This window comes from Rattus norvegicus, chromosome X, assembly GCF_036323735.1.
Source record: "Rattus norvegicus strain BN/NHsdMcwi chromosome X, GRCr8, whole genome shotgun sequence".
Taxonomy (NCBI): Eukaryota; Metazoa; Chordata; class Mammalia; order Rodentia; family Muridae; genus Rattus; species Rattus norvegicus.
The window spans coordinates 83,768,090-83,787,113 of NC_086039.1; the positions used below are offsets into that span (position 1 = coordinate 83,768,090).

Consider the following 19,024-nt stretch of genomic DNA (forward strand, 5'->3'; position numbering starts at 1 on the left):
TAGGAGGGGAGGGGGGATTAGAGGAAGAATTGAAAGAGATGAAGGAGCTTGCAACCCTATAAGGACAACAATGCCAACCAACCAGAATTTCCAGGGACTAAACCACTACCGAAAGTCTGTACATGGATTGACCCAGGGCTCCAACTGCATATGTAGCAGAGAATAGCCTTGTTGGGGCACCAGTGGAAGAGGAAGCCCTTGGTCCTGCCAAGGTTGGATCCCCAGTGAAGGGGAATATGGGGAGGGGCAGAAAGGGGGATGCAGAGGGGGAATACCTGTATGGGAGAGGGGGGGAGGGAATGGGGGCTTATGGACAGGAAACTGGGAAGGGGAATAACATTTGAAATGTAAATAAAGAAATTTATCTAATAAAAAATTTAAAAAAAGAAATTGTGTCTCCAAAATGAAACAAATACCAAAAGGAACTCAAAAAGAAAAGAATTTCCATGATTTTTGTGAAGTAATTTCAAAGCGGTTCTCTTAAAAGATTTGAAATAGCTTGACCTCATATGTTGATAAATCACAAATGTTCACTTATGTCTATTGCTTTCAACAAGATGATGTGTGTAGTAAGACAGATAGGTCTTAGAATATAGTTTCATGGACTAGAAGTGTATAATAAAGATGAGCAGGAATCTGTCTCTGGGTTTCAACTTAGACCTGTGGATACAGGTCTCAATATCAGTTCTTTGTGAGCAATACATTTTGTCTTATTAATTGCTATGACTTGAACACTTCAATGTGTTTTATATTGAATGAGAAATAATAATTTAGCTTGTTATAAAGGTATATGTTAGTTTTGTAATAAAAACTATATTTCAGTGTTTTCTAAGCCAGGCAAACTGCAAAAATATATACTATCAAATCTATAAACATTTTATTATTTCTTTGGTTTCTTGCTAATCTCTCAAATACTTGTTTTATGTTGTATAGTGGTATACACAATATTAACTTGAAAATATTATCAAATTATTTTTATCGAGGTATTAGGAGTGTAAATATATTCAAATTATTAATGAGTACAAATCACTACCCAAATTATAATGTTAATTTTAAGATTATTCTAAATTGCGATTGATGACAGATATCTTTAACTGTCTTTCTTCTACTCCGTTTAAGAAACTTTTGTATATTCTTATTTATTCTGTAGTAATATTGATTATCCTTATTAATTTAAGTGTAGACCCCTATATTTTGAACCTTAGAATTAGAAAATATTTTAGGTTTACCAAGTTTATATCTCGACATTGTCTTTTAGGTCTATACAGTTTAGGTTTATATATTTTTAATAACTATAATTTGATCTGCTTTTATAAATGGGAAAACTGAAAATCTGAAAAACACTGTGCTCAGAGCCTCATAGTCTCTCCAGCTGTTCTCAAAAGTGTAGTCTACAACCTCATCAGTGAAACTTCTTGTCTATTGCAATTCCTTGCTTAGAAGATCTTGAAATGATATGTTCTTTGTGTGATGATATAGTTTAATAATGATTTTTAACTTTCTGTTTTGTTAAAAGGTAATAAAATAAAACTGACAGACCAGCAATCTAATATCTGTATATAATCAAGTCAGGGAAGTGGGAATAGCACTGAATTATAGTGCCAAATTCATTCATAGAGAAACATCAAATTGTGCAGTGTGAAGTTATTGCAATACAGTTACAGTTAATGAAGTTCAAAATACATTTTCATGAGGAGACTTTTCCTCATATTGTGATGTAAAACTCTGGGCATCAAATAGTTTTTTATTCTGTTACAGAAACCGACAGTCTGTGATCATTGATCTAAATAGGAATCGTATATGAAATATCTCTGTCTACACATAGTTTTTGAATAAAACTGAAAAGACTCATGATCTCTACTCACCAGGAACCACATATATTGTCAACACGTTCATTGTTCTGTACTTGCCTTTCCTGTTTTTACACAGAAAGGTACCTGAAAGAAGATTGTCTTTACTTCCTGGCAGTTTAACAATATCTGAATAACATAGATAACAGACACCACTGCCAAGTATTTTAAAAGTTACATTTATCTTAAAGCTATATTTTATTTCAGAACAATGACAACAACTATTCAGAATGGGGTATTAATTCTTTTTAGGTATTTAAAATTAGCATTCAAGATAGAAACTGATAGGTAAAACTTATAAACACAGACATGTACGCACACAAACACACACCAATATTCATGCACACACATCAAGTCACACAGAAATTCATGTATGCACACATCCCTTTGTACAGAAAGAAGCAGGAGAGATTGAGAGAATAATGTTTTACTACAAAGCTAAGACTTAGACATCAAAATAAATCAACTTAGCTGAACAACTTAATATAACTTTAAATGAGAAAAGGGAATAGCCACAATTTAAAATAAAGAGTTAACTATATTTTTCAATGTCCAGGTCTGAAAGCTAAGTCATATAGATTAAGGTGAATAATATTTTGATATTATAATAATTTGTTGCCAATCAAATTCAACTATAATTGAATGGAGAAATAAAAATCAAATACTCCTTACTAATTTGTGAATGAGCTTTACAGAAACTTTACATTTTGCTGTTATATAGTTGAATGCATTTTGTTGGACATACGTATTATTAAATTTTGATTTGAATTAATAAGTATGTTTCATTGACATATCAAGAATGAAGCATGATTACAAAGTCTGAATATTCATTAAGATGTTCTTAAAGGCCTTGAAATTATTCACATGTCTACAGAAAATCAGAGATCATTTTAAACATTTAGGAGCAGATTTCCAGAAGGAATATAAGCCTTTTACATTGTAACATGCAAATTTTGTGTGCATATCTAAAGAATATTTGTGGAATAATAAAGTGACATAAACATTATTTCATTCATTTTCAGGACACAGGAAGAACTATAGCTGCCTTACTGAAGAGAAGAATAGAGGAGGGCCCACAGAATTGCCGGTATGTGAAATCTGAAGAGGTTTGCATTCAGATGTTATTTCATGCTTCCACCTTAATTCCTACCTGTGGTTTAAATGTTTTTGGGTAACTTCAGAAGAGCATTAAATCTTCCACATTGTTCAGTGACACTGTTCACGTCTCTCCTATTACAATCTCAGATAATGAAACTGCTTTTAAAATTTAAGTGTTGAAACATTTTTTCCACATATATATTTCCAGGGCCATGGAAAATGCATTGATTTTATGATTTGAACGTACTAGCAGTTTATTAATAGTGACACTGTTTAGATGTTTGACATAAGTGTAGGACTGAGGCACAACTTGATCTTTTGAGATGGAATGTGTCATGTAGTAATATTACCCCATGGCTTATCAGAAATATCATCAAATAGGCAGTTTGAGGCAGGGAAACACAATAGCAAATATGGTGAAATAAGATACAGATGTCTTGGGATAAAATTCTTACTGTACCATTTATAATCAGGGTTACCTCGATGAATTTATTAGAACTTCATTCTTTCAGTTTTCTCATGTTTATAATGCAAAACATAGCTATCACATAGAGAATCACCTCCCCTGCATCCAAAGACCTTGCTTAATTCACAATAACATGCTGGTATACCTGATGTGAAAAGCATTGATATAGATAGCTTAATAAGAATTAAATCTATTTGTATTATAATAAAAATACCAGTAAGCAGAATTATGAATAAATCATATTTAAGAGCATTTAAAAATACATCTTGTCACCTAACTGATGCTATCTGGCACTTTCAAAAGAGATCTTGTTTTAAACTTCTGTTTAAACCTAAAAAAAAAATAAAATAAATGAGTATCTGTCATATCATGGCAGGCAGGAAATGCCAAAGACGTTCACCTTCCCCTGGAAACACATGACATCCATTGTTGGCAGTGGAAATCTGGGAGCCTGTATAGGAAGGACCTGAGCATATCTTAGCTATCATGAGGCTCCATAAGTATCCAGGTTTAAATCATCTGAAACCCCACAGACGAATCGCTGTGTTTCAGGATTGCTAAAGTAAATAATAAAGACATTAAGCATTTGTTTCTAATATTTGACCTACAATGTAAGGAAGTTTATGCAAAAATATACAAATAAATATTTCTTTAAATTCAGAAGATCTTTTATCTAGCTTAACTCTAAAATAAGTGAGGAAAATAATTGATAAAAATTGTATAATGTAAATAGTAAAGAAAACATTATTGATAGTGTATGAATAAAATTTAAGTTATTTTCCTCTTGAAACATTTAGGAAAGATTTGCTGATTATGAACCATGATGATGATAACTTTTGTCAGAGTAACCAAAAGCTGTACCTATAAGCTAGCTCAAGCATCAGAATAATGAAGGTGCTAGTTACTCCAAGCAGTCCTCTATCCAGTTTGATAGGACACCTAATTCACCTTCCTGCCTGGCTGCTCTGCTAGGCAACCTCGTTCATTTTCCATTTTAAATATTGGTAAATTGAAGAGATCCAAGTGTGCAGCTACAGTCCCTATTTTACATTTTTATATTAATATCATGAGCATAGTTTTTAAATTGGATTTTTAATTTTATTTTACATTTCAAATGTTATCCCCTTTCCAGGTTGCCCACTCATAAACCCCCTTATTCCATCCCCCTCTCCCTTCATATATGAGGGTGTTCCCCCATATACCCTGACATTCCTCTACACTATGTCCAGCCTTGGCAGGACCAAGAACCTCTTTTCCCATTGGTGCCCAACATGGACATCCTTTGCTATATATGCAACTGGAGCCATGGGTCTGTCCATGTGTACTCTTAAAAGCTTTCCTTCTAGTTTAATTATTACAGGGAAATTCTCACCTAAACTAGAACTCCTACATTAGATATTATCCTTATTAGAGTATTGGCAAGATAAAAACCGACAATTTGTAACTTCTATGGGTATTCCACATAAAACATAGCCTTCTGACATTTAAAACTAACATCTTCAAGATTACAGAAAAACATGGGATCTTTGTGCTTCTGTGTCTGGATTACGTCATCTAGAAGATACATTAAAAACTGATATACTAAGGAGAAAATTATTTATTGTAATCTAAGAGATTCTTCCTCACTAATATGTTATTTGATATAAGATATAACTAATAAGTCCATGAAACATTCCTGGTAAAATTAGTTACAATTTGCTTTGTTTAAATGTGACGACATTTAAATAAATATTTTGGAAGTCATAATGTTCATATTTGCTAAAAATTAGATTTATATATTATGATCAAATGTAAAAAACATTAAATTAATGGTTCAAGTATAATAGCATGTGAGAAGAAATTTTAACTTAAGTTAAACACTATTTTCCAAAATTAATATAACTAAATTTTAATTTCAAAGAGGCAGGCAAGAGCTAATACACTTAGCAGAAAATTACTATTAAATAACTCTCATGGGAATTAATTAACTGAATAGGAGCTATTGAGTATTCTTGGAATATAAAGCCTTGCACTAAGTTTTCAAACTTTTGTAGCTAATTTGACACAGTTTAAATCTTTTAAACATGTATTAGTCATGTTTCATGTTATAATTAGCAAATTATTTTAATTAGGATGTTATTAGTAGCATGGTCTGTTTTATCAATAACGATAAATATGGGAACATCTGAGAAGTATAAAAACTTTGGGATAATTAAATAATGTTATTAGCAAACCTTAGGAGCTTGCAACCCCATAAGAACAACAATGCCAACGAATCAGAGCTTCCAGGGACCACTACCCAAATTCTAAACATGGCACCAACTGCATATGTAACAGAGAATGGCCTTGTTGGGGCACCAGTGGAAGGAGAAGCCCTTGGTCACCCCCAGGGCAGGGGAATGTCAGGAGGGGGAAAGAGTAGGGGGCTTATGGACAGGAAACTGGGAAAGGGAATAATATTTGAAATGTAAGTAAAGAAATAAATCCAATTTAAAAGAAAAAAAACAAAGCCTACATGAAAACTGAATAAAATAGTGTTAACTCTGAAGGAAAAAAATATAAGTATATACATATATCAACAAATGTATTAATATATGCATTTCCACCTGCTCTTAATAGAACTGCAGATATATTGGTAATTTCTAGCCACCACCAAATATATAAACACTTAAATGTCTCCATCAACTGTCTAACATTTAATTATGTTAAAGATAATAAATTTTATAATACATAATAAATATTATTTAGTAGTCTCATTATTGTAATAGTATAATTTCTAATTGAAATTAAATCTAATGTCTCAAAATTGAAAATTTAAAGTGACACAGTGTAAAACAATCACAGTGAGTCACATTTAGTAATTCTTAGGATTAACTGTAGTTTTACATATGTTCATTTTCTACAAAAATGTAAACCTTGCTAAGTGGAACTAATTATATTTTGAAGAATCCAGTGTTCCTTAAACACTATGCACCTTTATGAGCATAGCTACTACAAATTCACTAATGATATTTTTGGACAAGTGATACAGCTTTATATAATCAAACTTATAATCATAATTTTGTACTAATTTTAATGCTGTATCTTTGGAATTCAAATTTGAAACATATTCAGTGCACTTTCTTTTAATTTTAACATGTATTGCATACACTTTGAGTCTTTTCTAACATCTTAAATATAATTTTTAATTAATCATACTCTGAAAATTGATAGACCTAATTAATCTCCTGCTACGTGTCAGCACTGCATGGGACAGAAGGAACAACAAGAGAAATCTATGTCATTAAAGAACCACTTCAAGCTGTGCTAAACATTTTTGCTCTTGTTTTCAATTCTGGAATTCTTTGTATGCTTATTTTTGGCAAATACAATTACAAATGTTTGTAATTTCTACTGCTTCCTTTATCAAATTTATCAAAAGTTTCTTACCTATTAGTAAGATTATGTGTCAGTTACAGGACATATCATGAAACTTATCTCATAGCTTTTATTTTCCTCTTAAGAATCAAGATAATTAGGTGAAACTGAACAAAGAAGGAAGGGGATAAAGAATGTAAGAGACTGAGAGATTTATTTTATTGTTAGACAGTGTCCAGTATTTGCCTGAATATAGTTATAGACCTTCATTACAGATGACTTGGGGACTGTAGAGGGTATTAAAGTTTAAAGTGTATATACTTGTACTCATGACAACTTAGGTAAGGTAGCAAGTTATTCCCTTTTCAGTTTACTGAATGGGATTTGCTCTAATTGCAATCATTAGCTCACAGACAAAAAGAATTTTTCAACAAGCCTTAAAATATTTGTTCTATAACTGTAACTTAGAAATGGCCCAAACTGAAAAGTAGTGTCCTAAATTAGTACTTCTCCCCTGGAACTTCTTTATGATGAAAATGAATTACTCAGTAACTTTCAGCTATAAAATAAATTTTTGTGTTTAGAATAATGAATAAACAAATATATTACTAAATAGAAGGCAAAGATTTATCTATCTACCTATCTATCTATCTATGTAAGTCATTATAGGTTCTTGTTGGTCACAGTTATTTTTTCTTTCTTTTTTTTCCTTTATTTGATAAAACACTTTCAAACACAGGATGACTTCTTCCTTCCTTGTCATTGTGGTTAAATTTCACTAGAGAGCATAGTTTCATTTACTTAGATTTAACAGTTTGTTGAAATCAACGAAGTTAAAGCAATGTGTTGAAATGCAGTTGAACGCCAAAAGAAATAGTTCTTTACAGTGCAATGCCTACCAATGGCTACTATGATTCAGAGTGTGTGTTTTGGTTTTTCGTTAGTTTAGGGATTTATATGATGTAGACAAAGAATAAAATTATCCTGTAATAATATTTTGTTATTATTATTACAGTAATGAAATATTCTTTTACTAAAACCTTTTTTTGTTGATTTTGGTGGAAGCCTACAAACTAGCAGAAAGTAGTTACTGTTTAAAAAAATCAACATTATGAATAATGATAGTAGAAAAATATCAGTAATAATTTCTTTTGTTCTTATTTTAGATATAACCACTAAGTTGCCTTCATATACTATCTCAATATTGCTATCTATATCATCTTCAAGTTAAATAATGGATAATTTTAGTTTAAAAATTTGTAATACATATAACATAATATATGGGATAATCTTATTATTATTTGTTAATATATTATTTTTATAATACATGTCAATTTATAAAATTATAAATTGTCATTATATCAATATATTAACAACATATGATAAATTATTTAGTATATATTTTATATATTTATCCATATTATATTTATTATTTACATATTTTATATAATATCAAAGACACAAAAGAGTATTTGCATTATGAATTACAAAACAAATGGTATCTCAAAAGCTACAAAGCTTCTGTAAGGCAAAGGACACTGTTGTTAGGACAAAACGGCAACCAACAGATTGGGAAAAGAAAGATCTTTACAAATCCTACAACTGATAGAGGGATTATATCCAAAATATATAAGAAACTCACCGAGTTAGACTCCAGGGAGACAAATAACCCTATTGAAAAATTGGGTTCAGAGCTAAACAAAGAATTCACAGCTGAGGAATGTCAAATGGCTGAGAAACACCTAAAGAAATGTTCAACATCTTTAGTCATAAGGGAAATGCAAATCAAAACAACCCTGAGACTTCACCTCCTACCAGTCAGAATGGCTAAGATCAAAAACTCAGGTGGCAGCAGATGATGGCCAGGATGTGGAGAAAGAGGAACACTCCTCCATTGTTGGTGGGGTTGCAGACTGGTACAACCATTCTGGAGGTTCCTCAGAATATTAGACATTGCACTACCTGAGTACCCAGCTCTACCCCTCATGGGCATATACCCAAAAGATGCCCCAACATATAAAAAAGACACATGCTCCACTATGTTCATAGCAGCCTTATTTATAATAGCCAGAAGCTGGAGAGAACCCAGATGCCCTTCAACAGAGGAATGGATACAGAAAATGTGGTACATCTACACAATGGAATATTACTGAGCTATCAAAAACAATGACTTTATGAAATTCATAGGGAAATGGATGGACCTGGAAAATATCATCCTGAGTGAGGTAACCCAATCACAGAAAAACACGCATGGTAGGCACTCATTGATCAGTGGATATTAGTCCAAATGCTCGAATTACCCTAGATGTAAACAACACTTGAAACTCAGGAAGGATGACCAAAATGCGGATGCTTCACTCCTTCTTCAAAAGGGGAACAAGAATACTCTTGGGAGGGGATAGGGAGGCAAAGTTTAGAACAGAGACTGAAGGAATGCCCATTCAGATCCTGCCCCACAGGTGGCCCATACATATAGAGCCACCAAACTAGATAAGATGGGTGAAGCAAAGAAGTGCAGGCTGATGGGAACCAGATGTAGATCTCTCCTGAGAGACACAGCCAGAATACATTAAATACGTAGGCGAATGCCAGCAGCAAACCAGTGAATTGAGAACGGGACCCCCGTTGAAGGAATCAGAGAAAGGACTGAAAGCGCTGAAGGGGCTTGAGACCCCATATGAACAACAACGCCAACCAACCAGAGCTTCCAGGGACTAAGCCACTACCCAAAGACTATACATGGAATGACCCTGGGCTCCAACCACATAGGTAGCAATGAATAGCCTAGTAAGGGCACCAGTGGAAGGGGAATACCTTGGTCCTACCAAGGCTGTACCCCAGTGAACGGGAATCTTGGGGGGAGGGCGATAAAGGGGGAAGGATAAGGAGGGGCACACTCATGTAGAAGGGGAGGGCGAAGGGCTAGGGGGATGTTGGCTTGGAAACCAGGACAGGCAATAACATTTGAAATGTAAATAAGAAATACACAATTTAATAAAAATGGAAAAAAAGAGAAAAAAAAGGAAAGAAAAAATTCGTAATTAATATAATATAATATAATATAATATAATATATGGGATATCTTAATATTTGTTAGTATAATATTATTTTTATAATACATGTCAATTTATAACTTTATAAATGGTCATTATATTAATGTATTAAAACATGGTGAATTATTTGGTATATATTTTATATATTTATTTATTTATATTATATTTATGATTTACATATTTTATATAATATCAAACTATTCAATGAAAAGATGCAAAAGAATATTTACATTATGAATTACAGTATAAAATTCATATTTGTAACACATGAACTCTTCTTTTTAAATTAATTATAATTAGGAGGCTCCAGAGATGTCTCAGAGGCGAAGAGCACTGACTGCTCTTCCAGAGGTCCTGAGTTCAATTTCCAACAACCATTTGGTGGCTCACAACCATCTGTCATGGGATCTGATGCCCTCTTCTGGTGTGTCTGAAGACAACTATAGTGTACTCATATACATAAAATAATTCTAAAAAATAAAAAGAATTGTTTAAAAAGAAAATTAGTTATAATTAAAAAACGTAATTGAATCCTACTCTCTGCAAATTAACTATGCATTTTCACTGCCTCTCAGTTTGAGAAGAACTTATAAGGTATTTTTTTTATTTTCTTTTTTCATTGCATATTTTTATATTTACATTTCAAATGTTATCCCCTTTCCTGATTTCCCGTTCATAAACATCTTACTACATCACCCTCCCCTCCTTCTATAAGGGTGTTCCCTCTACCCTTCCCACCTCCCCACCCTGGCATTCGCCTACACTAGGAGATCCAGCCTTGGAAAGACCAAGGGCTTCTCCTCCTATTGGTGCCAAACAAGGCCATCCTCTGCTACAAATTCAACGGGAACCATGGGTATGTCCATGTGTACACTTTGGATGATGGTTTAATCTCTGGGAGCTCTGGTTGGTTGACATTGTTGTTCTTATGGGGTTGCAAGCCCCTTCAGCTCCCTCAATCCTTTCCCTACCTCCTCCATTGGGGACCTCATTCTCAGTTCAATGGTTTGCTGCTAGCATTCGCCTCCGTATTTGTCATTGTCTGGCAGAGCCTCTTAGGAAACCACTATATAAAGCTCCTGTCAGCATGCACTTCTTGGCATCAGCAATATTGTCTGGGTTTGATGAAGATATGTGTGTGTGTGTGTGTGTGTGTGTGTGTGTGTGTGTGTGTGTGTGTGTGTTGGATTCCAGGGTGGGGCAGGCTCTGAATGGTGGAGCAGTCTCTGCTCCAAACTTTGTCTTCATATCTCCTCCTATGAATATTTCTGTTCCCCTTTTAAGAAGGACTGAAGCATCCTCACATTGTCCTTCTTCTTGAGCTTCATGTGTTCTGTGGATTGTATCTTGGGTAATTCGAGCCTTTGGACAAATATCTGCATTTTTGTGATTTGGTTACCACATTCAAGATGATATTTTCAAGTCCTATAAATTTGCCTATAAATTTCATGAAGTCATTGCTTTTAATAGCTGAGTACTAGTCCATTGTTTAAGTAGACAAGATTTTTAGTATTTATTCCTCTATTGAATGGCATCTGAGTTTTTGGAGCTTCTGGCTATTGTAAATAAGACTGCTATGAACATAGATTCCTTGTTATATGTAGGAACACCTTTTGGGTATATGCTCAGGATTAGTATAAATGGGTCTTCAGGTAGTACTGTATCCAATTTTCTGAGGAACCTTCAGACTAATTTCCAGAGAGGTTGTACCAGTTTGTTATCCCACCAAAAATGAAGGAGTGTTCCTCTTTTTCCACATCCTTCTCCAGCATCTGTTGTCACCTGAGTTTTTGATTTTAGCCATTCTGACTGGTGTGAGCTGGAATCTTAGGGATGTTTTGATTTGCATTTCCTTGATGATTAAAGATGTTGAGCATTTCTTTAGGTACTTCTCAGCCATTTGATATTCCTCAGCTGAGAACTCTTTCTTTAGCTCTGTACCCCATTTTAGTAGAGTTGTTTGATTCTCTGGACTCTCTTCTTGAGTTCTTTGTGTATATTTTATATTAGCCCTCTATCAGATGTAGCATTGGTAAAGATCTTTTCCCCATATACTGGTTACTGTTTTGTCCTAATAAGAGTGTCTTTTGCATTACAGAAGCTTTGCAATGTTATGAGGTCCCATTTGGTCTTAGAGCATAAGCCAATGATAATTTGTTCAGGAAAATTCCCCCAGTGCCCATGTGATCGAGACTCTTCCCCACTTTTTCTTCTATTAGTTTGAGTGTATCTGGTTTTATGTGGAGGTCCTTGATTCACTTGGACTTGGGCCTTGTGCAGGGCTGTAAGAATGGTTCGATTTGCATTCTTCTACATGCTGACTCCAGGTGAATCAGCACTATTTGTTGAAAATGCTATCTTTTTTTTTCCACTTGATGGTTTTAGCTCCTTTGTCAAAGATTAAGTGACCACAGATTTGTGAGTTCGTTTCTGGGTCTTCAATTCTATTCCAGTGATCTACCTGCCTGTCTCTGCACCAATACCATACAGTTTTCATCACTATTGCTCTGTAATACAGCTGATGTCAGGGATGGTGATTTTCCCAGAAGTTATTTTATTGTTGAGGATCATTTTTGATATCCTGTTTTTTTGTTATTCCAAGTGAATTTGCAATTTGCTCTTTCTAATTTTATGAAGAAATGAGTTGGAATTTTGATGGTAATTACATTGAATATATAGATAGTTTTTGGCAAAATGGATTTATTCTATATTAATCCTGCCAATCCATGAGCATGGGAGGTCTTTCCATCTTCTGAGGTCTTCTTCAATTTCTTTCTGCAGAGACTTCAAGTTCTTATCATGCAGATCTTTCACTTGCTTGGTTAGAATCCCACCAAGGTATTTTTTGTTATTTATTACTATTTTGAAGAGTGTAATTCCCCTAATTACTTTCTCAGCCTGTTTATCCTTTGAGAAGAGGAAGGCTACTGATTTGTTTGAGTTAATTTTATACCCAGCCACTTTGCTGAGGTTGTTTATTAGGTTAAGTAGTTCTCTGGTGGAACTATTGGAGTCACTTAAGTATACTACCATATCATCTGCCAATAGTGATATTTTGACTTTTTCCTTTCCAATTTATATCTCTTTGACCTCCTTTTGTTGTCTGATTGCTCTGGCTAGAAATTTGAATACTATATTGAATAAGTAGGGAGAGAGTGGGCGGCCTTTTCTAGTCCCTGATTTTAGTGAGATTGCTTCAAGTTTCTCTCCATTTAGTTTAATGTTAGCTACCTGTTTGCTGTATATTGCTTTCATTATGTTTAAATGTGGACCTTGAATTCCTGATCTTTCCAGGACTTTTTCCATGAAGGTGTCTTGAATTTTTTTCCAATGTTTTCCCAGCATCTGATGAGATGGTCATTTGCTACGTTTTTTTTTTTCTTTGAGTTTGTTTAAATAGTGAATTGCGTTTATGGATTTCCATATATTAAACCATCCCTGCATCTCTGGGATGAAGCCTACTTGATCATGATGGATGATTGTTTTTATGTGTTCTTGGATTCGGTTTGTAAGAATTTTATTGAGTGTTTTTGTGTTGATATTCATATGGGAAATTTGAGTGAAGTTCTCTGTCTTTGTTGGGTCTTTGTGTGATTTAGGTATAATCATAATTTTAGCTTCATAGAAGGAATTGTGTAGTGCTCTATCTGTTTCTATTTTGTGAAATAGTTTGGACAGTATTGGTATTAGGACAGTATTAGGTCCTCTATGAAAGACTGATAGAATTCTCCACTAATCCCATCTGTTCCTGGGCTTTATTTTTGTTTGGGAGACTTTAATAACTGCTTCTATTTCTTTAGGAGTTATGGGCCTGTTTAAATGGTTTTTCTGATTCTGATTTAACATTGGTACCTGGTATCTGTCTAGAAAATTGTTCATTTTATCCTGATTTTCCAGTTTTTTTGAATGTAAGCTTTTGTAGTAGCATATGTTGACCTTTTTAATTTCCTCAGTTTCTGTTGTTATGTCTCACTTTTCATTTCTGATTTTATTAATTTGGATATTCCCTCTTTGCCCTCTGTTAGACTGGCTAAGTGGTGTTTACCTATCTTGTTGATTTTTCTTAAAGAGCCAGCTCCTGGTTTTGTTGATTCTTTGTATAGTTCTTTTTGTTTCTACTTGGTTGATTTCATCCCTGACATTCATTATTTCCTTCCATCTCCTCCTTTTGGGTGTATTTGCTCCTTAATAGTACAGCATTATACAGAAAGACTTGCCTTTGTGATTATTTGCAGTAGAAAACTTCATTGATAGGTAAAATACATCTAAACTCTGTGAAGACAGAATTAGTGACAGGTATACAATCTATGTAAAATTCCTTTCCTTAATAATTTCCTCTGATTTAACCAAATTTAGAACCTGGTTATCAATAAAATATTGCAATGAAACCTATTTTGTAACCTAACCTTTGTTTTCATTTTTCCACATTAAGTGAGACTTTGCCCAATTTTATTCTTTTGTATATTTTTTTTCTGAATTTCTATCCCTGAGGTTATTCTATGATGTTGAGTTTTATATTCAATTAAAAGTATTGGGTATAGAGTCATAAAATCATTGATGTTGATTTAAATTAAATGATGGGAACTAATATCAGTTAAGATTATTAAATGTGTCAATGTCTTACTTCAGTTGACCACTCTATAAATTGCCTAGGAAACCATGATACAATTGTACTCTAGTTTTATCTGATATTTGAAAATAATGTACAGTGTCATGAAGATCATATACAGAACTCTATAATAAATCCACCGGGTAGGATAACCCACAACATCCACAATAATTATCCTGTTACCAGAGGAATACATGTTCTGTTTACCTCTCCATGTAGCATCATCCACTCCAAATGTGACTCCAGCAACTGCCACCTATGAACTATCATTTGAACCTTTACAACATTACAAAGATTTCCGAGTTACTCAACAAAAACCTGCTAACTCTAAAGAATGCTTATTCTGTACAGAGAAACTGCATCCAAGCATAGTTAAGCTATGGGCCATTTCTTATACTCTATTTGCATATCATCAGCAAATCATTCTTGAACTCCAAATACCACTCAGTTGTTTCAAAACCTGAGGACAAGAACAAAAGAGATCTGAATAGCTCTGAAGGATGGCAGGGGAAAAAAGCAGATATCCATACAAAAGACACTATAATCTGAGGTGTCTGTGTTCCATCAGAAAGGCACAAACAGTATAAACAATCAATACAATCCCCAAATCAATTCTCATGCTAATGTTCCCTGAGAAAAACAGCTTGAATGATTCACAAAGCAATGACGTCAAAATAGCAATTATAAATACATTAAAGTAATGCAACTACGATAATAAATACCATAATTAAGACCATGAAAACAAGTTGGATTAAATAAGGAAGCGATTAAAGAAATGAAAAGAAAACAAAGAAAAGTAATTTCTTGAATTTTCCATTATTTATTTTTACTACATTTATGTGCTATTTGACACTATTATATATGTATAAAATGCATTCTGATTACTCTAAATTTGGAAAAATTTTTCTATCACTCCTATTCCCTAATTGTTTTTACCACATTCATGTTTTTGTTTTATTTTGTGCTCCATTTCCTGCCTGGAGTTTCTGATCTCACTTCCTTTGATGACAGATTGTAATCTGTCAGGTGAAATAAACCTTATTGTCCCCAAGTTTTTTTTTTTTTTTTTTTTTTTTTGGTCAGTGTTTTTAATCACAGTGGTAGAAATCCTAAGGAATCATCCACTGGCATGTGACCAATCTCCTAGAAGCCATACCCTCAAAGAAAACTGATTTTCACTGCCAGAGAAGGTTCAGCCTTCCATCGTTCTCTGTTACTCTTGGGGGCTTATGAACCACTTCTCATTCAAATGACTTGAACTTGTACAGGTTGTATGCAGGTCACCACAGCTTTTGTGAGTCCATGAGTGCAGTTGTCACATTATATCCAAAAAATACCTTTTCCTGTGCTGTCCCAGATCTTACAATGTTTCTGAACCAACTCTATTAGGATTCCTGAACCTTAGGAAGGTGCTGTGATATAGTTGTCTCATTTTTTTTTTGTTCAAGGACTCCACTAATACTTATTCTTTACATTGTGACAAGTTGTGGGATTCTGCACTAAACACATCCACAACAGAAAAAAGTTTCTCTGATGAAGTCTGATTAAAGTATTTATTTATGGGTATAGAGAAATAATTTAGAAATAAGTTTTATCCTATGTTTATTTATCAAGGTACGAATAGTTGGTTCTCCTCTGGTTCTTATGAGCTTGAAACCACAGGCTCTGGCCCAGATTTGCATTACATGATATATGTTTCCTCATGTGGAACAAGTGTTCAGTTGAATCAGGAAACAGGTGACTATCCCTTTCACATTTGTGTCACTATTGCAGCCATGATCCTTAATGCCACACTAGTCTTGATTGTAATTTAAAGGTTTCACAATTGAGTATGACTGTTGATGACTTTTCCCTCAGTAGCTGGTATAGTACCTTTCCATCATATGAGAGCTAGTAATCAGGGAAAAGCTTTCTAATAAGAACTAAGTTGATTTCTTGTTGTGTGATCAACAGTGTGCTGTTTTAATCAATTGTATCTTGGGATCAAGTACTGATGGGTTAAAAACTTAAATAACACCAGCTTATTTGTTTTGGAGTTTTTTTAGGACACTGGACCAGAAATTTGCAGAGAAATATCCCAAACTTGGCATTGGACTTTTTATTTGGTGACTTTATATTATTTGGTAATTTACATGGATTACCATAATTTCTCTACTAAGGTAATTCCAATTAAATGATCTTGTATGAATATACATGCATATATACATATATATGTGTGTTCTTTCATCTTATATAATAGTACAATTATATATAGCTTTTCCCTTGTACACTATTAGAGTGCAAATTGATGAAGCGTCTATATACATCAATGTAGCAGTTACTTAGAACATTTTACAAAGTATATTTTATTCCTGGGTATACATTCAATGGAATTTCCTTTTCCTTTTTTCTATCTATCTATCTATCTATCTATCTATCTATCTATCTATCTATCTATCTATCATCTATCTATCTATCTATCTGTCATTATCTATGTATCTATTTATTTATCTTTTAATTTACTTAATGCCTCAATAACAGCCCCCTGCCACTTTTCTTCTCAGTCCCACCCTGATAAATCCTTCTATCCATTGCCACCTCTACTTCTCCTCAAAGGAGTACCCCACCTTGAGTACAACCCTATCCTGGGGCATCTAGTCCCAGAAGGTTTAAGCACATCCTCTTCCACTGAGGCCCTACCAGACAGTCTAAGTAGAGGAAAGGGTATCCAATGGAAGGGAACAGAGACAGAGACAGTCCTTATTCTACCTGTTAAGGGAAAAACATGAATACCAAGTGTCACATATGCTACAGATGTGTAGGAGGTCTAGGTCCAGCTCCTGAATATTCCCTGGTTGGTGACCCAGACTCTGTGAGTCCCCATGGTCCCAGGGTAGTTGACTCCTGTGATGTTCTTGACCCCTCAGACTTGCTCATTTATATCCCCAACTCTTCCTCAAGACCCCCAGGCTCTGGCTCTGCCTGCCTGATGTTTGACTGTAGATCTCTGCATCTACTTCCATCTGCTGCTGAATAAAGCCTTTCAGCAGACAGTTATACTAGGTTTCTGTCTGCAAGCATAGCAGAGTATTATTAATAGTGTTGGGTTGGCTCGCTCACATGGGGTGGGTCTCAAGTTTGACTAGTCACTGGTTAGTTGTTCCCTCAGTCTTGGCTCCATCTTTATCCCTGCAAAATCTTGTAGGTAAGACAAATTTTGGGTTGATGGTTTTTGTAGGTGGGCTGAGGAGCCCCACCCTCCTCCCTCCCCCGGAACTCCATATCCCCCTCTAGTAGGAATCTCAGCTTGGGTCAACCCCAAACACCCAACATATCCTCTCCTATATCAGGCCTCAACCCCCCACCCCTGATTTCCATTCTCACTCCCATGCCTCTCTCACCCCCTTCTCCCCATACCTGGGCTCCATCTCTATTCCCTTTTTCACTTCCTCTACTACCCAATTCTTTCTTTTCATCTACCCCATATGATTGATAAGTTTTTCCCTCTGAGTAAGATTCTCACATCTTCCCTTGAGACCTCGTTATTACCCAGTTTCTTTGGGTCTGCTGATTGTAGCATGGCTCTCCTGCATTTGGACTTTATTTTCTACTATGGGCACACATGTTAATCCATGTTCAGCTGCTCTATTTTAAATAACTAGGCCTGGAACCAGACTAATTATTGATAAATTAATGTTCACCAATGGATAGTGTCAATTTAGTATTTATATAAAACAGAATTTTATACAGCTATAAAGAAAAATGGAACTTGTTGGTAAATGGATCAAGTGGGAAAATTTTATAGTGAGTTGGGTAAACCAGGACCAAAAAACTTTCATGTTCTCATTAATGTGTGGATTTTTAAAATTGATTATTTTATTTATTTACATTTTAAATGTTGCCCCCCTTCTTGGTCAACCTTCCACAAACACCCTATCCCATCCCCCTCCTCTTTGCCTCTAAGAGGTTACTCCCCCATCTACCCATTCCCATCTCTCCCCTCTAGCATCCTTCTTTGCTAGTGTAGCAATCCTCCACAGGACCAAGCTCCTCCTCTCCCATTGATACCAGATAATGCCATCCTCTGATACATATGTAGCTGGAGCCATGGACCCACCCATGCTCACTCTTTGGTTGGTAGTTTAGTCCCTGGGAGCTCTGAAGAGTCCAGTTAGTTGATATTGTTGTTCTTCCTATAGGGTTGCAATTCCTTTCAGCACCTTCAAGCCTTCTCTAACTCTTCCATTGGGGTTCCCAGGCTCATTCTCATGGTTGGCTATGAGTATCTGCATTTGTCTTAGTTAGGTGCTGGCAGATGCCCTCAGAGGACAGCGCTGACTGAGCTTCTGTCTGACTTTTTAGAGGTATATAGTTAATTAGGGGTACATGTAGAATCTAAGAACCTAGAAATTACCATTGTTTTTGCAGAATGAGGTGAAAGATCTTAAGGGCAGGATATGGAAGAGGGCAGATGATATGAAAGGAAAAGAATAATGGAGAAAGGGATGGGAAGGTAGGACAGAAGAAGGTATGAGGAGAGGGAAAATTAACACAAGCATATTTCTTTTGATATAATAACTTCAATTTGATTCATTTATTCACAAATTAAAGGACATTAGTATGAATAAGAACT

The 19,024-nt window shown here is 34.6% G+C and overlaps 1 protein-coding gene across 2 annotated transcripts in view; it reads left to right on the forward strand.

Moving 5' to 3' along the window:
• The window catches only part of Klhl4 (kelch-like family member 4), a 290,282-nt gene that overhangs the window by 142,043 nt on the left and 129,215 nt on the right, over positions 1–19,024 (forward strand). For both annotated transcript variants that reach the window (XM_039099723.2, XM_063280013.1), the window contains exon 3: positions 2,873–2,937. In XM_039099723.2, coding sequence (XP_038955651.1) covers positions 2,873–2,937 — 65 coding nt within the window. The remainder of the gene's footprint in view (positions 1–2,872; positions 2,938–19,024) is intronic.